The 26,195-nt window shown below is 40.9% G+C and overlaps 1 protein-coding gene across 3 annotated transcripts in view; it reads right to left on the bottom strand.

Moving 5' to 3' along the window:
* Positions 1-25,359, bottom strand: part of AGAP1 (ArfGAP with GTPase domain, ankyrin repeat and PH domain 1) — a 406,754-nt gene extending 381,395 nt beyond the window's left edge. For 2 of the 3 annotated variants that reach the window (XM_060783920.2, XM_060783904.2), the window contains exon 1: positions 25,003-25,359. In XM_060783920.2, the coding sequence (XP_060639903.2) occupies positions 25,003-25,192 (190 nt within the window). In that variant the 5' untranslated portion in view covers positions 25,193-25,359. The remainder of the gene's footprint in view (positions 1-25,002) is intronic. The other variant, XM_060783913.2, reaches the window with a different exon arrangement.
* Between the last annotated feature and the right edge of the window lie 836 nt (positions 25,360-26,195).

Genomic DNA, 26,195 nt, shown 5'->3' on the forward strand with positions numbered 1-26,195 from the left:
AGCTGGAACATGTCCAGAGATGGACAAATAGGAAGCCTGGACCCAAACTCTTTAAAGAATGAGAGCGAGTCCGGGGTATGTTATGCCTGGAGAAAAGAAAATGGAAAAGTGATCTGATAGCCATCTTCAAATAACTGGATGTCTGGAATGTGGGAGGGTGGAATGGACTTGTCTCTGCTGATCCAGGAGGCAGGAACCAAACCAAAGATCATTCTGACTAAGCAACAGGAAAAGCTTTCTGTATGGAACAAGCAACATTGGAAAGTGGTAAGCTCTCCTCTGATGCATGTTTGTAAACATGGGTCAAATGGCTACCTGTCAATGATGCTTTAGCTGTAGATTACACCACTGGGACAACAATGTATTCCAGGGTTCCTATTCCTTCCAATTTTATTAGTCTGTGATTTTAGATAATTTTACTTATTTTTGAAACTACAATAAACATCTTATTGTTTGTCATCATCCAACTGTTAAAAAGGTATTATTTTCATGTTAAACACTTCTGCCAAATGAACTTGAAACAAGGGTTCATTCAAACTGAAATACTGTATAAGTTGGGGGTTTTTTGGTCGTGTCAGGAGCGACTTGAGAAAACTGCAAGCCGCTTCTGGTGTGAGAGAATTGGCCGTCTGCAAGGACGTTGCCCGGGGGACAGCCGGATGTTTGGATGTGTTACCATCCTTGTGAGAGGCTTCTCTCATGTCTCCCGCATGAGGAGCTGGAGCTGAAAGAGGGAGCTCATCTGTGCTCTCTTCAGATTCGAACCTGCAACCTCTCGGTCTTAAGTCCTGCCAGCATGGGGGTTGAACCCACTGTGCCACTCCATTTCTATCCCTTAAGATCCCTATATTTCAATTCAACACATACACAAATTATGTTGCCAAATTATCCATGGAAATGGTTCTTGGAAAATTGCCCCTGCCCTCGATACTAATAAAGTGCTATCCTCCTGGGACAGGAAACATGGCATCTTTCATATGCTTTGGTCTGACCTTCTCTCATCAACCACAGGCATGATCAGTAGTCAAAGATCACTAGCATACTGCAAAGAATGGAGAGTGGGAGTATTCTGGAAGCAATCTAGATTTCCTTCTTGTGTCAGAGGAACTTCATGTCAGGTTTTTTTTTTAAAGCAAGACCGCTGCAAGCTTTTTGCTATTACTGTTTACACCAAAGTCTAGCCTGGAGAGAGACAAGGCACCACCCACACAGACAAGTAAGCAGAGAAAGAAAATTTCTCTGCAATTTATGGAGTTCTTGAACAACAGACGAGATTGTGAAAGAAAGGGCTATCAATGGTACTAGGCGTGATGGCTACACATTGCCTTCTCTGTACCACAATTGCTGGGTGACATGAGCAGAAAATGCTATTGTGCTGATGTTCTACTCGAGGACTCCTTGCAAGCATGTGGGAAACAAATTGCTGGGCCAAATGGGATTCTGAGTCTGGTCCAAAAGAAATGCTGTATTTTCATCACCTTTTGAGCTGGTGTTTGGATTTGGATGGGTTTAAGTACACCGTGCAATATCTTAATATTTGATTGCCGGATTTCAGATTTGTTGCACTGAAATGGGGACAGGTTTGGAAGTATTCAAATTAAGTGGAACATCTATTATTTCCATTTGAATATCATCTATTGGGAAAAGATTTGGATTGTTGTTCACAGTGTTTAGAAACAAGAAAAAAAAAAGAAGGCAGAAGCCTGGCTTTGTTAGGATTCATTGAAACAATATTTCTGAAATACAGGGTGAGGCAGCATTAACTTCCTTTTTTAAAATGCACGCCATTCAATCGGTTGAAGACGTAGCGGAGCGCTAGTGGTCTTGTTCGAGAGGCGGGAGTATAAAGTTTTGTCCTGACACAGTTCAGTCGCCATCATGCATCGGAACAGTGAGGCCTACTTTTCGAGCGGATTTGGAGTGGCTAGCCCGCTCTATAGATTTGGCCCCTTGTGATATTTTTCTATGGGGTTTTTTGAAATCCCGTGTTTATGTGAACCGTCCAAGGACCCTACAAGATTTGAAGGTCAACATCCAGGAAGAAATTGCCAACATAACGTCTGCTATGCTGGCAAGAGTCATGACAAATGCCAGAAATCGGTTTACTCAGTGTATGGAGAATGGAGAATGGGGGACGTCACCTACCTAATTTGATCTTCAAAATTATGTAAAACAAAACTTTAGGTATGCGGCTACATTATAAAAAAAATAAAAAATTCTGATTCATACAATGGGTTTTATTAAGTTTTGAAAAAAGGAAGTTATGCTGCCTCACCCTGTAGTATTGCTCTTGTATGTGTAAAATGTAACGTTCATTTGTTAGTTGTCATTAGTTTTCCTTGGATACTTATATATACTTTTTTTGTTTTGTGCATTCAAGTCAACATTGACTTAAGATGGCCTATCCTAGGCAGTTTTTTGGACAAGCTTTAGTCAAAGAAGGTTTGTCTTCACCTTCCTCTTAGGCTAGGAGAGAATATGACTAGCCTACGGTTAGCCAAACCCTGGTATCAATGCTCAAGCCATGCTGGCTTTTATACACTTTAGTACCAGAGAAAGCCAAGACCAAGCCGCGACATAGTTCAATTGCCCTTTTCTTTTAGTTTATAGTTTTACATGAAGGGCTTCCTAATCATTTCTGCTCACAACTCATTTCAACCTGAGACATTTTCACATGATCCTGGGTATATAGATATATAAAATAGGGATAAAAATCAACGACTTACTGATAAGAAATCGGCATTTGCCAGGCTTGCTGATTTTCCTTATTATTGAAATACAGCTGAAGAATCTTTTCAGGGTCCACTGTAAACATTGCATAATAGATGCATATAAATGTCTACAACGGACACTAGGTGATGGTTCAGAAAACTTTTATTGTTGCCAAATTTGGGGGAATCCCATGAGGGGTTGGGACTCAAAGTTTAAGAAGAAGCGTGGAAGACTATATAAAAGCTGCTCTGGAAGTCATTTTAGCTCAGGAACAGAAAGAGGGTTGTTTTCAATAAATATGGCCACCCATCAACAGAATGGACATGGCCACCTTTGATGGAATGGGTTTCCTCTCTCACACACAACACTTACGTTCCTCCAAATCCTATCCCAGAACGTGGGCTAATTCTCAAAATTAAAAAAAAAATCTGAAGGTACACAACAGAGTGAGAATTGTATTTACTTCAACACAAAGAGGAGTACTAGAAATTTCTGCCCACTTATATTGTTTTACCAAAGCTATTGACCCTTCTCCCTTTCCTCATACATTCTGGATTATTCCTGTCCACCACAATCTCTCTTTCATTTCATTGGTGTTCTGTTAATGTATTCATCTCAAATTACAATTTAAAATAGTCAAGCCATGAGTGAAGCTTTTTAAAATAAGGATGAGGCCAATACTGGTAGTAGACATTAGAGGATGGTCTGGCCTTATTAACTTAACTGCAAAAGCCAATTCACATTAATTACTGAACATCTGTGCAATGCCAAAATGAGTCTTCATCTATTATTAATCCACACATATGATGCATTTGTCCTGCTCAAATATATTTTATCGTGTTTTACAGAAAGAAAGAAAAGACAATTTCTTTTAAAAGGGGACTGGCGTACATTTCAAACTGTTTAGGATTGAACCTATGGCAAAAGACTCTGCATGAAGAAGAGAGAAGGATCAAAGTCTGGAAACCATGAATCCCTACGAGGAGTGGCTCAAAGAGCTGGGCATGCTTAGTCTGCAGAAGAGAAGATTGAGAGGAGACATGATAGCCATGTCTAAATATTTGGGAAAATGTCATAAGGAAGAAGAAGGAGGTTTTTGCTGCCTTGTAAACTAGGACTCAAGGGAGCAATGAGTTCCAATGACAGGAAAGGAGATTCCACTTGCACATTAGGAAGAAACTTCCTGACCATATGCGCTGCTCAACAATGGAACCAGTCAATGCCCCAGAGACTGGATTTTACAGAGAGGCTGGGTGGCCATCTGTCCAGGGTGCTTTGATTGGGCTTTTTCTGTAAAGCAGGGGGATGGACTGGATAGTTCTTGAGGTCTCTTCCAACTCCTATGATTCTGGGAGAAGATCAACCCAAAATCAAGGAGCTCCATGAAAACAAACTGAAACATGTACATCCCTCAAAGATGAAGAGTTTAGATGGAGAAATCCCCTACTAAGAAGAAAAATGGAAGCAAGCTGTAGTGATCACTGCAAGAATGCAGGAGAATGGGGATAAATATTATTCCAAATAAAAAAATAATAAAATTTCAAAACAGTTAATAGTTAATAAACACATGAGAATGCAAGTTAAAAGAATTAAAAGTAAACATAATGTAGAAGGAAGAGATACCTTCTACATTATTCCATGGGGATGATGCATATAGTACATAGTAGACTCTCAGTTAACCATCATCCATGGTGAGTGGTAGACACCAGTATAAAATATACATTTAACATACATGTGACATATTTGTGGGGGAAAGGTATGTGGGTAATGACATCCATACTACAGAAGGACAAGCTAACATACAGATGGACAGATAATCTAGACACCCAGCCCTAACACCACCATCCCTCTCTAGAAAGTAGAAATATTGTTATAGTGGCATATAACCTACTTACTATCATTCCAAACTAATGCATCATTTGCAAGTGCACAGGAAATTACTGTAGCATGAATTACTATTTTCTAAATAAATAAATAAATAAATATTTTAAAACAATGCAAACAATTCCTTCCTCAATATTATAAATTGCTCTGTTAAGTTTTAACTGAACACACTGCACTGAACAGATTTATACATTTGTTCAAAATTACATGACACAGCACCAGGGAAAACTTTATGTAAATCAAATATATAAATCGCAGTTCACTCTTGATTTACATCATGCAGTAAATCAAACTATGATTTAAACCAATCCACCCTGTCACTCTAAAATAAATTGAAATTAAATAAATGTATATAATTTATGGTGTAGGTTTATTCAGTGTGTAAATATAGGCTATATACCACAGGAAGCCTATTTTACCCACTCCATAAACAATCTATAATTCTTAAATAAAACATAGAATCTGTAACCAACACGCTTATTTGATGTAAAAAAGATGAGATGGTCAGTTGCCCTTTATCATCACAAGAGGGAAGGTAATGACAGCAGGGGCGGGGGGGGGGGGAGCAACCACCCCATGACAATTATTTATGTGCTAGAACAAGGGTCCTCAAACTAAGGCCCGAAGGCCACATGCAACCCTTCAAGGTCATTTACCCTGCCCTCGCTCAGGGTCAACCTAAGTCTGAAACACAACAACAATAACAATCTTATCTCATCAGCCAAAAGCAGGCCCACACTTCCCATTGGAATACTAATAAGTTTATATGGACAAACATATGGAATATGAGAATACTAAAAAATATGTCTATAAGAATTAAAGAAAATTACTACAAAATGATATGGAGGTGGTCTCTAACTCCCATTAGATTAAATCAGATTGATAAAAAATACTCAATTCAGTGCTGGAGAGATTGTCAGGAAATAGGGACATACTTTCATATGTGGTGGTCATGTAATATTATACAAAATTTTTGGGAAAGCATATTCAAAGAAATAAGAGCAATAATAAAAATAGAGAATGAGATTACACGAAAATTAGCATTATTATTTATACATGATAATATAATTCCCTTACAAGAGGAGAAAGAATTGGTTTCTAATTTGATAACAGTAGCTAAATTGTTAATAGCAAAAAACTGGAAAGAAAAAAAAGAAATTCAATTAGAAGAATGGTATAGGGAAATTTGGAATATTGCGATTTGGAATATTGCTAACTTGCAAAATTAAAATTAAAAGGGGAATATGTAAACAAACAGACTTTTGGAAAATATGGGGAAAATTCATTGAGTATGTGTTTAATGAGGGAAAGGGGTATAAGCCAGCAAGAGATACAATGATATTTTGGAATGAAATAACATGAGTTGGTTGGTCCTGGTGAAGGGGGCACAAACTAAGGGGAAGGGGAAGAGGGGGGAAAACGGTATAATAAAAATAACTATAAAGAAATACAATATGTATAAGCGGATAAAAGGTGTGTGATAGAGTTATATGTAGCACAAGTTGTAATGGAAATTTTAAAATAATGATAAATATGATTAAAGATGTTTTTGATGTTTATTTACTGTTAGATTGTATATAATATGACATACTCTTTTGTCTAAGATACTGTAAAAAGAGAGAAGAATGTATGCTTATACATTTTGTTGGACAAATTTAGAAATACAATCTTATTAAAAATAAAAAATGAAATACTAATAAGTTTATATTTGTTAAGATTGTTCTTCATTTTAATTATTGTTTTTAAGTGGTTTTTGCACTACAAATAATGCACTTTAAAAAGTTTGTGCAGTGTGCATAGGAATTCATTCATGCTTTTTTCAAATTATAATCCAGCCCTCCAACAGTTTAAGGGACTGTGACCTGGCCCTTTGTTTAAAAAGTTTGAGGACCCTTGTGCTAGAGTATTCAATGTTGTTACCTAAAAACTTCAGGTTCCTGAGTGTCAGAAGCATAAACTTGTCGAAGACACAAAAAACATGAAGCTGAACTATTCAGAGTTTTTCTCCACACATTCTTTTCAGCGTCCCCTGCTAAGCTACATCAAATTTATCTATGAACATTTTCTAAGCCAGGAGGATATCATTATTGCATGTAGGGCAGGAAGGCAAGAGCACAGCAAGCGTCTAGAATTTCTGCAATCATTGTTTCTGAACTCAGTGCAGGTGGAGCAAAGCCTTCATTTGTCAAGGTCAGCCAAGGCTTATTGCTTACATGCACTTCTAGGCAGCCTTGTTCCTGAATCAGACTTTTTTTTTTTAGAAAACAAGAGAGAGAATGTGGCTAAGCACAGTTATTTTAGATATTATTAGGAAAGTCCAGGAGTTACTTAGATAAAATGGCATTTGAAGGAGGCTGCACTTCCAAAAATCTACAGTAAATAAGCAACTAACCATAACTGTTATGATAAGACAAGAATAGTCATTTCTCAGTTGATGGAGATCCGTTCTTTACATATTAAGAAATAAAGTGGAACAACTAATATTTAAAAAGATTCAGTAGTAAACCTCCTTCTTTCCTCTGGCAAAGTTATGGTTTAATGTGACTCGGTCCCACTATTATTTCCATTACTGACAGGCATACAATTATTACAACAGAAATATCTAAATAAAAAAGGACAAAGAAATAGATCGAGGCAGATACTACTTATTTACTAGAAAAGTCTAATACTATATGTTACATCTTTGAAAATTATTAAGAGTTTAGAAACAACAGACTGATAATCTAAAATAAACCTTCTGTATTTGGGACTGCTGTTCACTTAAGAGACTCTACATCAGTGTTTCTCAACCTTCCTAATGCCATGACCCCTTAATAGTTCCTCATGTTGTGGTGACCCCCAACCATAAAATTATTTTCATTGCTACTTCACAACTGTAATTTTGCTACTGTTATGAATCTGATATCCAGGATGTATTTTCATTCACTGGACCAAATTTTGCACAAATATCTGATATGCCCAAATCTGAATATTAATGGGTTGGGGTTGGTGGTGCTGATTTTGTCATTTGGGAGTTGTAGTTGCTGGGATTCATAGTTCACCCACAATCAAAGAGCATTCTGAACTCCACCAACAATGGAATTGAACCAACCTTGGCACACAGAACTCCTGTGACCAACAGAAAATACTGGAAGGATTTTGTGGGCATTGACCTTGAGTTTTGGAGTTGTCGTTCACCTATATCCAGAAAGTACTGTGAATTCAAACAACGGAGCTGGACCAAACTTGGCACGGATACTCAATATGCCCAAATGTGAACACTGGTGAAGCTTGGGGCGGGGGGGGGGGGGAGGCCTTGTCATTTGGGAGTTGTAGTTGCTGGGATGTATCGTTCACCTACAATCAAAGAACATTCCGAACCACACCAATGAATTGGGCCAAACTTCCCGCACAGAACCCTCATGTCCAACAGAAAATACTGTGTTTTCTGATGGCCTTTGGCGACCCCTCTGGCATCGCCTTGCGACCCTCCAGGGGTCCCAACCCCCAGGTTGAGAAACACTGCTCTACATGCTTACTATTTTCTAAATATATGGATATGCACATGTGTTTGACACTGACTGAGAGTTCTCATGATATGAACTGCAACACCTGCAGCAGTTCAGTTGTGTCTAAAAGCCACATCTCTAAGATTAGCTCCCAAAAGCCGCACAAAAATAGAGATGTAAACAAAGTAAATGTTTTTCAATACTTTATATATGAGAATTGTGTAAAAAACATATCCCCAATTGGTAGGATTTTAATTCAGAAGACTACAAATCAAAGTTATCAAATTTAAATTTCATTAATATTCTCAGAATACCTTAATGATTAAAAGAATTAATTGTATATGTATGAACATTGAGCAACAAGGAAGTTTAGAACATACATTTTCTCTTTAGTTTCATTATATGCATCCCCACCCAAATACTCATCAATACTACAATAATGCCCAAACAAATCCTGCCATACGTGCATTCACTGGGTATACCAAATGAACATCAAGTGGTCATACAGGTATTCTACCACTTCACACATGCACCCAGTATTCAATTTTGATTCTTTCAATCTTGATATATTTCCTTGAGAGGCTTTGGGGTGCCAATGCTGCCTTGGCTGTTGTGTGCATTCAAGTAATTTCGGTCTCATGCAAACTGTAAGGCAAAACTATCATGGAATTTTCTTGGCAACATTTATTCAGAGATTGTTTGCATTTGCCTTCTTTGAGTGTGATTACTAAAAGTCACCCATTGAGTTTCTGTAGCTGAGCAAGAATTCAGGACCTGATCTCCAGAGCTGTAGTTCAGCACTCAAACCACAGCATTGCATTGACTCTCTCAATGCTATTTTCCACCGCCACCATCAGCAATGGCAACAACAAGGCTTATGGTCAAGTTACCAAAGCAATATTAATTTATACATTCATTCCAAAATGTACATGACATATTTGATGGCAGAATATACAAAAAGCAACTTACATCAAACATGTTTTTAAAAGCTTAGGAATTATGCAATCTTATTGACAAAACTAGACAAGGGAATGATCTACACTTTCTGGAATTTTAGAGCTTCCTTCAAAGATAGTCTAGGGCAGGGGTAGGGAACCTTCGGCTCTCCAGGTGTGGTGGACTTCAACTCCCACAATTCCTTGAGGCTCGTGTAAGCCTTTGGGGTGAATGCCGAGCCTCAAGGAATTGTGGGAGTTGAAGTCCACCACACCTGGAGAGCCGAAGGTTCCCTACCCCTGGTCTAGGGGGTATGCACTTGGATGCAGACTCACAACTCCTTTCTAAGAACAGCCATTTCAAAATGCTGGAGTCATACCACTGATTGCTACTCCCACAGTGCAACAGCATCAATGGCTGTTACTTTCAGATACACTTCCATATGTTGGATATACCTATCACCCTACACAATGCGGGGGCAAGTTATCTGAAAGTCAGTTTTCTCCCATTAGACTGCCCCCAAGAAATGCTTCTTTTGATGCCAGGAAATGAAAGTGAGTTGTATTCAACACATTTCACAAATCTTTTAATTTTTCATATAAAAGGAGGAATTATAGAATTAGCACACATAACAATCATTGACCAAGTTATTTGCTGAAGGTAGCATATTGTGGTGAAGTGTGAATTTTAACCTATAGTCATGTATAATTATAGATAGGTGTTTAAAAGGGTAAGTATTTAAAATAGCATAACTGGGGGGGGGGGATGGTAGCCACTCAGCTCACTCTGAGCTGGGTTGCCATGGAAAAAGGGGAGGAGACAACTGCCACTTGGCAGGGCAGCCATTTTAAAACGGCTAATCTGTAGTCAGAAAACTACAGGGAAAGGCTGATTCTACTGTGTTGAGAATCAGGAACGTTTAGGCCTTTAGCCTGTGAGGCTTGGATAGGTCAAGTTGACTTATTTAGATTAGTAGTTAGTGTATGACCAAAAAGGGGGAGAGAAACCCAATAAGCATCTTTACTGCAACAGAATTAACATAAGGAAGGAATAAGCTTGTACCTGAAGGAAAGAAACACAGTTTGAAGCAAAATAAGTTTAAAACCTGTCTAGTGGAAGGAACAATCCTCTCAAGAGTTGTTTTATGAAATGTTATTAATGGAACCGCTAAAGAAATGTGCCTCTAGGAGTTAAGAAACATTGACACCATCAAGATTCTTCTATATTTCAATAAACTTGTTACAGTTTCTCTTAAAGCCAAGTCTCTGTTTCAAATACTTCCGAGTCAAGCCGCACTACACATTGAAGAAAGGCCAACAAAATATTACAAACTATTAGCTGTGTTATCAATTTAGTAAATCTATTACAGATAGTAGGAGACCCTGATAAATCAGTGACGCCCCTACTACTGCTTCTGGTGACGTCCCTTTACAAGTGGTGGCTTCTTTACACATATATACTTCTGTATAAGTAAAAACAAAACAAAAAAACAAAAAAAAGTTAACCCCAAAAACTGGGGTAGAAATATCAATGAAACAATGTAAGGTACAGTATTAACCAGGGTCAGAAAATGGCAGTGGTAGCAACTCTTTGGCACATCTCTGCCATAGCAAAGAGATTAGAGAAGATATGTGCTTCTCTTAGAGAGTATAGTCCCAGGATGGACTAAGCTCTCATTTTCACTACTAGAAAAGGAGATGGTTCCATTTTTATAGGAATGAATACTGCACCCTAACTTTAATTGCAAAAAGAAACAATCCCCATCTCTGAGTGGTGAAAGGCAGCGTCATTACCAGGGTTGCTGTCCTCCTGTACCAAAATCCCTAGTCTCCACATCTCCTAATGACATCACTGGCAAAGGGCATTTTTAAATGTCTGGACAGCAAAACAATTTCAGTGGGGGCAGAGGCAACTGACCCATCTCTTCTGGCAGGCCTACCCAGTTAACTTTTATTCATGAGTTTTGATTTGCATTCCATTGTTACTATATGTCAATTCTCTATCTGTGTTTGATGCACTTTTTTATATTTTTGTGCTTTTAATTTGTTGTTAAACCCTGCCTCGAGCCAACAGTAAAGGAAGGTAATAAATACTACTACTAGTACTACCACTATTGTATCTTTCTTCTCCATATGGAACAATTCTCAGCTTATCTATAACTTATTATTTATTTATTTATTTATTTATTATTTACTTTATTTGTATACTGCTCCTCTCAGCCCTTAGGCGACTCGGAGCGGTTAACAGCAACAGTTTCAGTATACAAAGTACAAGGTTATTGGGTATTTAAAAGCAATCACATAACAAGTTAATTAACAGTAAACATCAATACAACAATATATCAATACAACAATATAACAAATCAATCAATTCAACTTATCCTATCAAAATCAACTGCTTCTTAAAAATGTTGGATCCAGACTCCAAATGAGATCTCATTAGTTCAATGTTGGGGTCATGAAATATTTGGTAGTTAAAGAAAGGTTCTTAATGCCACCCAATTTACACAAATCTGTTAGCAACAATGTGCAGTGTTTCCAGTGGACTCTACAGGGAATGTTTCTGCATTACTCCACAAAAAGAGAAGTCAACCCATTTAGCAAGCCTTGCAAATGCTGAATTATTATCATATATTATCATATATATATACACACACGCACCTTTGTGCATGGGGTCATGTAGAAAAATCTTGGGTAAAAAGGAGTCGCAAGTAGAAAAAGTTTAAGAAGTCCTGATTTAGACCACAAAACCTTCTCTTGATTTAAAAAGTATATACTTTGGTGTCTCCTTGGAGTTCCCACAACTTCAGATCTAAACCTTAACATACATCTCAAAATATGCACCCTTGCTGTACTAAAAGGAAGAAGCCTGCAAAGTCACATACACATTTATATCTTGCTTTCAAGAAGCTCAGGGAAGGATACATGATCTTTCCAATGCCAACCACTCCTTTGCTTTCCGTTATACACCTCCCCCTCTTCTTTCTTTTCTCTACCTTCCTTTGTATTCCCTTCTTCTCTTACTCCTTTAATCCCTTATTTTCTTCCTTTCTCTTCCCTTCTTTTACTTTCCTTCCCTCCCTCACTCTCCTTCTTTTTCTCTTTCTTTTTCTCATTTTTTCCCATCATTCACATGTCACCTACCAGCAGCCAATCCACTACACTCCTTTTCTTTCCCAGTGACATCACAAACCATCATGTTCTGGTTTTGACCTCTAAAACTCTATAAGGCTTGAGTCCAGGTTATTTATCTGTATAAGTCTGTTATAATATTAAGATCATCTGGAGAGGGACTTCTCTCTGCCTCATCACCCTCTGAGGTGCATTGGGTGGCAACAAGAGAAAGGGCCTTTTCAGTGGTTGGCCCAGACACTGGAACTCCCTCTCAAGAAAGACAAGGATGGCCCCACCTCTGCTTGCCTTTCATAGGCAGGTGAAAACATACCTCTGTCATCAGATATTTGTAAATGGATGAGGGCGGGCTTTTAAAGCTGGGTTGATTGGAATTTTAAGGTTTTAATACATTGTAATATTTTAATGCTTAATCATTTTAATAACAGAACTGGTTAAATTATTTTCATTTGTATTTGAATGTTTCCACATTCTTTTTAATTACCACTTTATAATTGTTAGTTTCCCATATTCCCTATGTCAGGAGAAAGGTGGGATAAAAATAAAGTAAGTAATAATAGCATTAATAATAGCACTAGAAGTACAATTTCATCCCCATTTAGTTTCACAACAACCTTGTACAAAACAATACTCTGAGAAAGCATGACTGGTCCAACGTAATCATTAAAAAGTATCAAAACTGAACTTAATTCTTTGCAGTTCTCTCGGACATGGTATTATAGAATCTCCAAGTACTCTGATATTCTTGAAAATACAACTCACGGTAGAAGTACTACTGCCTGCATTAAAACCCTAAAATCATGCACCCTCCACAGCAAATATTTCTCAGTGTTTCAAATCCTTCTCACCCAATTCAAACAGAAATGAAATATTAATTGCACCAAGTAAAAATACAACAAGAGCTATACATTATTTCCAATATCAGCCTATGCCAAGGGTTTATATTTATTTAATTTATCTCACCTTTTCCCCAGCATAGCAGTCACATAGCTGACAACAATATGATACAGAGTTCAGCTTAAAAAATATTATACAAAAGTTTAAAAATAATGAAAAGTTATGTTGAAAAGTTCATTATTAAAACAATTTAAAGGACATTTAAAGTATAACTAAAAAGATAAGAACACACAAAAGTATTCTTCTTAACTTAAAAAGAAAAAAGCCTGCATGCATCATATCATAGGCAATCACTTGTGGCTAAGTATGACTTGTCTTCCAAGGATAGAGTCTTGGCGGTGGATCCGTAAGTGACTGTGGACACCTAGTCTGTATCCACATGGCCTTTTGCAGTGAGGACACACATTTCCAGATGGAAAGTGGTCACAACAAGGTTTTGCTTGACACACCTTTCTCTTTGCACATTTCTCTTTTTCACCCTCTACTCGTGCCTCTTAAAAATCTATAGTGTTGTTAGTCAAGCGCTCTTTGCCTTCTGGGGAAAGAGATTAGAAGGTCAAACACAGCTCCTGCAGGAGGGACTTCTATAACTTGAGCATGCTATCTCCTGTATCCTCATCAAATGTGCTTCTGAGAAACCCTCTCGTTAGTCCTTAAACTGAAATGCTCTAATATTAAAAGATACAATCTTCCAAGTCTGGATTCAGGCTGTGTAGGGCTTGTACTATGCCCAGTAGCCAACGATGAGTTATATGCTTCTTGTAACCAGCCAACATCATGGGAAGTCATGGTGCCTCTCTATTCAGCTTTGGTTAGACTTCAGCTGGAATACTGTGTCCAATTGTGGGCACCACAGTTCCAAAGAGCTATTGACAAGCTGGAAGGTGTCCAGAGGTGGGCAACTAAAATGATCAAAAGTCTGGAGAACTGAGCATGTTTAGCCTGCAGAAGAGAATGCTGAGAGAAGACATGATAGTCATGCATAAATATGTGAAAGGATGTCAAAAGGAAGCGGAAGCAGGCTTGTTTTCTGTATTCAACAGTGGAACTCTCTGTCTCAGAGTGTGGTGGAAGCTCCTCCCTTGGAAACTTTTAAACAGAGGCTGGGTGACCATCTGTGAAAGGTACTTTGTGCTTCTCCTGCATGGTTGGACTAGATGGCCCATGTGCTCTCTTCCAGTTTTATTATTGTATGTTTCTAAAGTCAGATATATGGCCATAGCATTTTGGATCCACTTTTTCTTATCAGTTTCCAAAAGCAAGCCGTCCTAGACTGCAGTGTGGTAATTCAAAGAAGACGGTACTAATCACGCTGGCTGCACAGAAAGTCACATAACAACCGGACATAAGTGTCCCTGAGTCAGCAGTATGCCATAATCCTTATGGATACATGTACAGATAATGGCAAGACATAGTTTGTATTAACCATTTGTTTGTTACATCACAAAGTATACAACAAATATCCAAACAAACCATAACCTATATTGTGTATTTCATTTTTCCCCTTTGCCTTTGTCAACTCTTATTTTGATTTGACAGGTGGGGAAACCTAAAAGGGATAAGCAAAGGTTGGGGAGGTCATAACAATTCATGGTTTAAACCAGTGGTTCCCAATCTTTTTTTTTTGCCCAGAGACCACTCTCCAACATTAGTACCCAAAAGGGTTACGAATCAGTTTTTGGTCAACTTTAGATTTGGTTTGGTTATTTGGGGTGCTGATTCAGAAAACTGCATTGGATAGACCATATTGGCTCTAGTTTCTGATACAGAACACATGCCATCCAGTAGCCACCAACTATTTGCCCAAAGAAAACCTTATTTAATAATCTAGGTATGTGGTAGTAGTAATCTGTCCCCTCCCAACATCCCAGTTTCATGAGACCAGTCACCCTCTTTGCCACATGGTTTCAAGGAAATGGTATAGTAATGGTGAGGCCGCGGACCATATTTTCGTTCTTGCAGATCACTGGTGGTCTATGGACCACAGGTTGTGAACCACTGGTTTAAACAAACCAGACTCAATAAACCCACAACTACAGATTCAGATTGTGGTTTATGACTGGTTAACAAGCCATGCGATTTTGCACATTAGAACAAGCCAGATTTCGGATAATCAAATCACTGTTTTTTCATGTTATCTTAACAGGGTGCACGCAATACATGTGCACACATAAAACCACTTTTCTTTGTTATTTATAGGAGGTGATCCTTATGCATGACCAGAGGCAACCTTAGCATGTGGGCAAAGAGACTAATAAAAGCATGTCTATTTGTCTGTTTGCCCACTTACTGAGTTGGGTTAACAACTCTATTCATTTTATGATTTACAACAAACATCCAACCTTTCTATCAAAGCTGATGCCCATTCCTAAAGTACAAATAGATGTTTCTCTATTAAAAGAATTTTGTGATGTTTTCTACACCATGCCCTCAGTTGCTTCCATACTAAAAAGACACTATTTCTTGTGTAGTTGAACATAATGGGTATTCCCAAGACATGCAAATGTATAAAGGTGTGCAAATTAGAAGATTTCCTTATATAAAGGAAAATCCACAAGCAGAAATTATTTTAATTAGAAAAAACCGAAATGCCACAAAAGCACATTATTTCAGAATTCTTCAGAACTCCTTTTTTTTCTGGCAAGGTAATGCAAGGGAAAAGTATGGGATGGAGCAAGAAACAGAAAAATAAATGCAGCAAGATGTTATGACCACCAGGTGGGCAATTAGGAGTCCAGCCTCAGGGTAAAGATTGCAGACTCTATGAATTAGTGGGAGACATGCACACTGGGCCAGAGAGGCAATGGTGGGTTTCTATTTTTGAAAACACAAGGCTAGAGATCTATCAATTGCTGTGGTTTATTGGAGACAGCAGAAATACGACGACACAACAGAAATGTCAGGCAAAGCCAAATTATGAGATTAACCGAGCACATGGAGAGAAAGGAAAACAGAAGCCAAGTATTTTGACAGGTGCCTGAGAACTAGACTGTTGGTGGCAGTAAGTCAAGAGACAAGTAGAAGGCATCTAAAAAGTAAGTCAGCCAAACTGTTCAAGTCTCCCATTCAAGTTCAGGTTGTAACCAGCTAAAATATATTAGATTAAACAGACAGCAGAACAAGCAAAACATAACATGATGACTTGTTCTGCTGAAGGCCTTAGCACACTATTCTGGGTATTTCAAAAAGATGTTTTCTTATTCCTATTCTTAAGAACAGTACGTTCCTCATCCCACTGTGGAACTATAAAATACTCATGTTTAGAGCTAAATAGAAGAGAGGCGAAGAAGTGGTTATTCCCATCCACACTCTGAAACTCTACTCCAAGGCATCTGCTCCAGACTGACTGGAGTCTTGGAAGCCATTCCTTCTTGGCACTTGAGATACTTTTATTTTACAGGGCCCACTTGTTCAAGCCTACTGAATTGTATGTTCAACCCAAAAAAAGTATTTTATAAGCAGGGCAAAATATTCATATTTTCCAAAGATTTTGAAGAGATCAATCTAGAACCCTAGTTTGAGTCCATTCACACTACACATTTATAGTGTTATGATTCCACTTGACTGACATTCCATCCTGTCACATCCTGTGACCTGCTGTTTAGACATCTCAGATTCTCAGCTGTAGAGCTCTAGCGCCTCTTCACACTATAAACAGTACGATTCTATAAAATGCAGCCATGAAAGCTGAAGAGAAATCATAATGCTATACATGTGCAGTGTGGAAGTATCTTGAGTTAAAATGAATAATGAAATGAATTGAATTAGACATTGTACCTAATTATGAAATTGGAATTTCAAAAAAAAACAGACAAACAAACAAACCCCAACCCCCACCCCCAAGGCATTGCAATGTGATGCTCTATCCAGAAATAATTTATTCAAAGGGGAGGGGAGGGGAGGTGGGAAGAAAAGCTCATCTGAGTTCAGTGATACTCTCAGGTAACTTAAGACTGCAAATTACATGTAAGGTGATGTTGGAAATAACCCTAAATACAAGTAATGCAATCTGCTTGCTCCCAGATCAAACTTCAAAGCCAGAGAAAACAAAAATAATATATTTCACATAATTATTACTATTGATAACCAGCAGTGTTCTTTAAAACAACACCTCATCTATTCCCACCCAAAATATAATTTGAATTTGACAGTATAAGCCTATTAGCATTCAAGAGCATGTTTATTACTTGAATTTCAGAGGATTTACACAGTAACGAGTTCAAAAGATAATTAAAGCAAAATCTGTATAAACAGGACAAAAAAGATAAATTCCTGGGTTTGAGGGAAAAAAGAAAGATAGGATAAAATTGTGCATCTTGTGCCAATACCAATGACAGAATAATGTAATCAACACAAAGGAAGTCAGCAAATATACGTATGCAGAAGTATACTATTATAGAAAAGGATCCATAACACTGGTATGCTTAACCTCTGGTTTTTATGTTTTTCTGCTACTTCTGAAAGGTTTGGATTATCATAATATCCCTCTTGTTTTTTTAACATTTAATCCTGCACATGTGGCCCGACCACTGTTACTGCGACTGCGTTTATTGTAATGTTATTTTGTTATAGTATTCATATTATTTTTAATGTAATTTTGATGATGTTGCTTGTTGTTTATGTTTTGGTTTTATTGCAATGTAATATGTTGTCCGGGTTTGGCCCCATGTAAGCCGCTCCGAATCCCATTGGGGGGATGGTGGCGGGGTATATGGTACTGAGACGGTCTTGGTCGCCTTAGTGGATGATCTCCGCCGGGAGCTAGACAGGGGGAGTGTGTCCCTGTTGGTGCTCCTGGATCTCTCAGCGGCCTTCGATACCGTCGACCACGGTATTCTTCTGGGACGCCTTGCAGAGATGGGCCTTGGGGGCACCGCTTTGCGGTGGCTCCAGTCATTTCTGGAGGGTCGCACCCAGAAGGTGTTATTGGGGGACTCCTGTTCAACACCACAGCCTTTGACCTGTGGTGTTCCTCAGGGCTCCATACTGTCCCCCATGCTGTTTAACATCTACATGAAGCCGCTGGGTGAGATCATCCGGAGTTTCGGGGTGCGGTGTCACCTGTACGCAGATGACGTCCAACTCTGTCACTCCTTCCCACCTGCTACTAAGGAGGCTGTCGAAGTCCTGAACCGGTGCCTGGCCGCTGTAACGGTCTGGATGAGGGCGAACAAACTGAAATTAAATCCAGACAAGACAGAGGTACTCCTGGTCAGTCGCAAGGCCGAGCAGGGTATAGGGTTACAGCCTGTGCTGGACGGGGTCGCACTCCCCTTGAAGGCGCAGGTTCGCAGCTTGGGTGTGACCCTGGACTCATCGTTGAGCCTGGATCCCCAGGTTTCAGCGGTGACCAGGGGAGCATTTGCACAGCTTCGGCTCGTGCGCCAGCTGCGCCCGTATCTTGGGAGGTCTGACTTGGCCACGGTGGTACACGCTTTGGTCACATCCCGCCTCAACTACTGCAACGCTCTCTACGTGGGGCTGCCCTTGAAGACGGCCCGGAAGCTCCAGCTAGTCCAGCGCGCGGCAGCCATGTTGTTAACCGGAGCGGTACGCAGGGAGCACACAACGCCCTTGCTGTCCCAGCTCCACTGGCTGCCGATTTGCTACCGGGCTCAATTTAAGGTGCTGGTGTTATCCTACAAAGCCCTAAACGGTTCCGGCCCAAAATACCTTGCGAACCGCATCTCGGCCTACGAGCCCACGAGGACCTTGAGATCATCTGGGGAGGCCCTTCTCTCGGTCCCGCCTGCCTCACAGGCACGCCTGGCGGGGACGAGAGAGCGGGCCTTCTCGGTGGTGGCCCCCCGGCTGTGGAACTCCCTCCCTGCTGAAATCAGACAGGCGCCTTCCCTCATGGCCTTCCGCAAGGGCCTGAAAACCTGGCTCTTCGAAAAGGCCTTCAACTAAGTGCTATGTTTTTGGAATGACCACCGGAATGGACTATGACTATGAGATTGATTATGACCCCAAACTAGACGAATGCGGATTTTTAGTTTAATTAGTTGTTGTATTAGTAAGATGTTATGTTATGGTCTTGATTTATTGTAAATTGTTGTCTTTTCTATGTTCTGTACACCGCCACGAGTCGCCCTCGGGCTGAGAGTGGCGGTTAACAAGTGCAAATAATAAATAAATAAATAATAATAATAATATAAATAAAGTTTTTTTAAAAACACACAAAATCAGTTTCTTCACTGAGTGTTCAGAAGCATCAACTAAAGTATATATTCTTTTATATATACCTTATATTCCCACATCCCAAAGAACGATAAAGCCTAGGTTTCACAAAACTGGCCCTATCTTTAGGCACTGTGATAGGGGAGAGAAGGAATTATATTGGCGAGTAGAAGGTATTTTTGTTAAACAAATTCCTAGACCATATCCTCATGTTTTGAGAAAGAACTCTAATCTGAAGATAAAAGTAATCACAACTACTATTTGAGCCTTATGGGTCTCTTCTTTTAAAACTGGAGAATGAAGTCAACTCTTGACAATTTAAGCAGTAGAGAGATAAATATTCCTTTTTTTCTTGTAGACAAGGATAGAGAATGTATTGTTGAAGGCTTTCACAGCCAGGATCATTGGGGTGTTGTGTGGTTTCCATGCTGTATGGTCATGTTCTAGCAGCATTTTCAACCAGAAAAATCAGCAATAGCAGAATACATGATAAACCGAGCTGGGCACAGAATATTATTTGAGAACACAGAAATTTTCTGATAACCACCATGTCAGATTACACAGAGAAGCCATTGAAATCCAAAAGTATATGAACTATTTCAACAAAAATTAAAAAACCCATAAAAATAAAAAACAATGGCTACCAGTATTGAAAAACACTAGAATCAAGACAGCGATTAATGAACACCACCCAGACATAGGAGGTCTCCAGCCAGTAAGCAATCAAGGGCCAGTGAACGCCACCCAGACAATGGATGTCTCTTGCAGCAAACAATTAAAAGGGAACAAAGATCAGACTACTTTTATGCAGATGCCCTCACTAATTAACTATGCTATCTTCATGGTTATTCACATGCTAATGGGTGGATCCCAATCAACACATACAAATATAGTTTACTAATTGCACCCTTTACACTTGTTGAACAGACAATAGTTATTTTCTCCAATCCTGGAAATTCCACAGGTATTATATACTCCACTTGCTCTACCACCATCAGATCCTTTGAAGATGTCAGGCACAGATGCATGCCAAACTACTAGAACACTGCCATATCGCCCGGAAAACTCACAACACCCAAAAAATAGAGAATTTCAAAAGTCAGTTTCCAACTGGGCAATATTGCAAGAAATGTTGTGGCTTTTTCAATATTATTTTCCACTGCAGATTTTTTTCTTTGCAAAAAGATAGTTGAAGCAAAAACACTCACATACATACATAGCGTTTGGCTTTCCAGAACAAATTAAAATTTTCCAAGCCATTTCAATGCTGAAAAATCTTGTACCTGAAGTTGATCACTGAAAAGGGACCTGTCTAATCTATGAGACAATCAGTTCAAAGACATGGGTAGAACATCCCCAGAAGGAGGATATTCCACTCCTTTATACAGAGAAATGAGTTTTTTTCCTCCATGCTCAGCAGATTTATTTGATAGGATACCCGGAAAATACTCTATGTGTTTACTCAGTTTATTCTCATATGTAAATGAGCACAAGGGCTCTCCAGATGTTGTTGCAGGCAACCTCTAGTATTCTTACCACTTCCTATGCTGACTAGGACTGATGGAAGCTGCACCTGAAGAGTTGTACTAGCCACCCTGGGCTAAAGAACTGCACCTTTGGACTGATAAAGAAAAGAAGAGTAAAACAAAGCAGAAAGAAATTAAGCCAACCAATTAAAATTCATTAAAAAGTATAGCCTGAGTCAGCACAGGCAGTGGTGGTGTTCAGTTCAGCCATTCAACTTAGGACTCATTAGCAGAATTTTAGCAAAACAGAAGACTGTTTAATGAATCTAAAAATATTTGGTTTGAGAAAAATAAATTCTATACCCATTTGCTTGAGATCATGCTCCAGTGAAATCAATGGGAATTTTCTGTCAAATAGCAATGTAGACCCAATAATAAAATTACATTTAAAATTACATTTTATGGGTCTAAATAAACCATACAATATAGTTCCAGACTACATTATATAGTAGTGTAGAACCAGCCTTAGCTTCACAAACACTGCTTCACTGCATCAATAGGAGCATAGTGTCTAGATCCAGGGAAGTCATGCTACCCCTCTATTCTGCCTTGGTTAGACCACACCTGGAATATTGTGTCCAATTCTGGACGCCACAATTGAAGAGAGATATTGACAAGCTGGAATGTGTCCAGAGGAGAGCGACTAAAATGATCAAGGGTCTGGAGAACAAGCCCTATGAGGAGCGGTTTAAAGAGCTGGGCATGTTTAGCCTGAAGAAGAGAAGGCTGAGAGGGGATATGATAGCCATGTATAAAATGTGAGAGGAAGTCACAGGGAGGAGGGAGCAAGCTTGTTTTCTGCTGCCCTGGAGCCTAGGATGAGGAACAATGGCTTCAAACTACAAGAAAGGAGATTCCATCTGAACATGAGGAAGAACTTCCTGACTGTGAGAGCCATTCAGCAGTGGAACTCTCTGCCCTGGAGGGTGGTGGAGGTTCCTTCTTTGGAAGCTTTTAAACAGAGTCTGGATGGCCATCTGTCAGGGGTGCTTTGAATGCAATATTCCTGCTTCTTGGCAGGGGGTTGGACTGGATGGCCCATGAGGTCTCTTCCAACTCTATGATTCTATGATTGTACTTGTGCAATGGCAGGCTCTTCAAGTAGCACACCCCATTGCCCTTACAGAGGATGACAAGACCAGAAAATGTCACGAGGCCTTTCCATTGCTTCTGCAAAACAGACATAGAGATTTCACTTTTCTGTGTGATACAAACAATGACAAATCCCACAGGAAACTCTAGGACATCCATCCTGTGAACTCATCGAAACAGAATTTTCTTCACCTTTCCATCTGAGATGTATCAAAACAGGACATATAAACCATGCACTTCCAAAGGATAGGGATGTTTCTAATGCAACAACTCTTTTTTAAAAAAAATGTTTTTGATTATCTTATACACATACAAAGAAATACGAATGCAACAACTCTTTTAAGACTCCGTTTTTATCTTTGCTTAACCAAGGCTCTTCTTTTTAAAGGTTGGTTTGTTTTTTATGCGTCATGTTTACTATACATTGCAGTTTTCCCTGGTCTCTGGAAAACCACTACTTTAAAGAGAAGCAAAGTAGCCTCAATCTTGCCATAGCAAGATGATGGAGCAAGGCATACCGAAACACAAATGAACACAAAATCTGGCCCTTTACCTAAATAAAAGGAACAAATCTCCAAGTGTTGAGTTTTATTTCCTTAGTTGTGAAGTCACTGAAAGGGAGCACCTGGTTCTTGGCTGGTGAAGGGCAGAGGCTGAGCACTTAATCCGAAACTGGCCCTGTGGCCTCAGGCAACCCATTCTGTCAGCTTTATCCTTCTGCCCTCTAAAACAATAGGATAATGCTGACTTGCCTTAAAGAAGTGTTGTAACAAACACCTGAGTGGTTTGGAGCACACCTTATTTATACACTGAGGATGACATAAGCAATAGGTATTATTACCATTATTGCTGCTGTTGCATTCACACAGGGACAAGGGCTAAAAGGGAACTGAGCAAGAGACCAGACCTGGTCTTAGAAAGCCAAGCGGAGCCAGGCCTGGCTCATATTGGGGGGCATCTACACTGCAGAGTTAACTGCCATGACTCAATGCTATGGAATCATGGGAGTTCTAGTTTCACAAAGTTTTTGGGTTTCTCTGCCAAAGCAACTGACCAAACGACAACTCCAGGGATTGAGCGAAGGCAGTTCAAGTGCTGTCAAACTGCATTAATTCTACAATGCAGGTGGCACCTTTGGAAAGATGCTGTAGGTCAGGGGTCCTCAAACGGATACAGCCCTCCAAGGTCATTTACCTGGCCGTCGCTCAGGGTCAACCTAGGTATGATATGACTTGAAAGCACACAACAACAACAACAATCCTATCTCATCAGCCAAAAGCAGGCCCACACATCCCAATGAAATACTAATAAGTTTATATTTGTTAAAATTGTTCTTCATTTTAATTATTGTATTGTTTTTAGGTGTCATTAGCACTACAAATAAGATATGTGCAATGTGCATAGGAATTCATTCATATTTTTTTTCAAATGATAATCCAGCCCTCCATCACTCTGAGCGACTGTGACCTGGCCCTCTCTTTAAATAGTTTGAGGACCCCTGCTGTAAGTTATATTTTGGAAGACAGTAGCGGAAAAAATCCACTTCTGAGCATTTGTTGCCTAAGAAACCCTGCAACATTCATAAAGCCTATAGTAGACTTCAGGCTACTATAGGCCGAGCAACCCATCCTTTATCCAGAATGCTGAAATCCAAAATACTCCAACACCATCTGCATGTGTGGCTGAGAGAGTGATGCCTGCACTTTCTGACAACAACTTTAATGTACACTAACTTGAAGTAGAAAAAATAATAAAAATACTGTATACAAAGTTACCTTCAGGATAAGTACATAAGATGCCCAAGAAACACAAACAACTTTCCTATTTAGACGTGGGTCCCAATTCCAAAGTATCTCCTTATGTATACGCAAGTTTTATTTTTAAAAGCTAAACAAAAACAAAATCCTTACAGCTTTGGAAGTCAAACCCTATGAGAAGGTGAATCCTGTAGCCAGGATTTTGATTTGGGGGGGGGGGGGGGGGCTCAGGATCTACCCTAGCAAACTTTTTGTATCATTATCCCAATACCCCCATGCATGTGGGATATATTGAGCATGGGAATCAGATCATGATACGAATAAACATAACAGTTTAAATAATGTACCAGTAAGTCTGTCTCATGGACAACCCTGAGAATTTCGGGGGGGGGGGGGGAGCTGAAGCCCCTCAAGCCCCCCCCCCCCCCGGGCCTGTGGCCAGGGATGTCTAGCCAGGAGGAAAGAAGGCCAAGAGTGTATATGATTGCCATGTTTAAATATTAGAAAGGAGGTCACACTGTGAGCAAGTGGCAAGCATGCTTTTGACTGCTCTGGATACCAACACATAGAGCAAAGGATTCAAAGTAAACATTAGGAAGAACCTCCTGGTGGGTAGAAGGCTTCAACAGTGGGACATGCTGTCGCTGGAAAGGGCCCTGGAATCTCCTCCTGGGAAGGTTTTCAAGCAGAGGCATGGACGGCCATCTGTCAGGAGGGCGTTGATGACCTGGCAGAAGGGGTTTGGACTGGATGGCCCTTGTGGTTCCTTCTCACTCTAGGATGCTATTAAATGTAGGACACTTCTGGATATGAGAGACTCAAACCAGGCCCGTATCCAGGATTTTGATTCGGGGGGTGCTGAATTTGATTGGGGGGGGGGGGGCTGAGTTTGATTCAAAGGGAGGGGGCTGAGGATCTACTCTACCAAACCTTTAGCCCCACGCAATACCCCCATGCATAGGAGATATATTGAGCATGGTGATCAGATCATGATATGAATAAACATAACAGTTGAAATAATGTACCAGTAAGGCCTTCTCGTGGACCACCCTGAGCATTTCGGGGGGGGGGGGGGGGGGCTTACATGCCTGGCTCAAACTGTAATTGCTCGGGAATAGGTGCAAAGGTTTCAAACGACAGGATAGGAGATTCCACCTGAACATTAGGAAGAACTTCCTGACCGTAAGAGCTGTTTAACAGGAGAACTCTCTGCGTGAGAGTTTGGTGGAAGCTCCTTTCTTGGAAGCACTGAAACCGAGGCGGGTGGCCATCTGTCGGGGCTGCTTTGGTTGTGCTTTCCCTGCCTGGCAGGAGGGGGCTGGGCTGGGCGGCCCCCGGGGCCCCTCTTCCAGCGGTGCGAGCCTATGCTTCTGGGTTCCTGTGGGCGGAAGGGGCTCACCTTCGATGGCGATGACGTGCTCCCGGATCTGGTTCTGCAGCGCCGGCTCCTCGACCCGCTCCAGCAGCTCGTAGATGGAGTAGATGTTGGGGTGCACCGACTCGAAGCGCTGGATCTCCGCCCGGATGGCCGAGGAGTTGGCCAGCTGCTGTTGCTGCTGCTGGAGGTGCTGCTGGTGCTGGTAGTTCATGGCGGGGGCGGCGAAGGAGCAGCTCCCACCGCCGGCCGGCCCCTCAGCCGCCCGCCCCGACCTCTGCCGAGCCCTGTCAGTTCATGGCCGCTTCGTGGGAGGGCCCGGGCCCAGCCCCATAGAACAGACCCGCCTGAGAGACAGAGAGGGAAAGAGAGGGGAGAGAGACCCGGCCCGCCCCCTCCTCCTCCTCCTCCTCCTCCTCCTCCTCCTGCTGCCTGCCTTCCCTCCCTCACTCCTTCCTTCCTTCCTCGCGACTACCACCGCCGCGGCTCCTGCGGCTGCTCTGTCGCGCCCGGCGCAATCGCAAACACCCAGCGACAAGGCAACTCGCGCCTGGCCCCGCCCACCGCGCCCAAGCCAGCCAATCGCCGCGGAGAAGGCGCTCCCGTCCACGCCCCGCCTTGGCGTCGTGACGTCAGGAGAGAGGCCTGGTTTTCTGGGAATTGTGGTTTTCCTGGGAAGTGCTCGTGCCCGCCATTTCCTCGGGTCCGTGACGTCACTTTCCTCAGGCATCCGGAGAGGGAGAGCGAGCGAGAGCGAGAAGTCGTCCGCGCAGGCGCAGGCTGCACTTTTCAGAGCGCGAATGCTCTTCCCTCGGCTCCGGGACCAAAGGCATGGGGTGCGCGTGCCTTCAGCCAAGTCTTAATACAGCACGCGCGTCTGTTCTGGCCTTCAAAGTGCCCATCCGTGATGTTGGCAGCATAAAAGACTGCCAAGGGTTACAGCAGAGCCGCGCCAGTTACTTCAACAGCCGTATACTCGGAGGACAAGTATACATTGGGACCGCCAAACGCAGCAAGGGTCTGGAGAACAAGTCCTATGAGGAGCGGCTTAAGGAGCTGGGCATGTTTAGCCTGAAGAAGAGAAGGCTGAGAGGAGATAAGTTAGCCATGTATAAATATGTGAGAGGAAGCCACAGGGAGGAGGGAGCAAGCTTGTTTTCTGCTTCCCTGGAGACTAGGACGCAATGGAACAATGGCTTCAAACTACAAGAGAGGAG

Source organism: Anolis sagrei, chromosome 1 (assembly GCF_037176765.1).
Source record: "Anolis sagrei isolate rAnoSag1 chromosome 1, rAnoSag1.mat, whole genome shotgun sequence".
Taxonomy (NCBI): Eukaryota; Metazoa; Chordata; class Lepidosauria; order Squamata; family Dactyloidae; genus Anolis; species Anolis sagrei.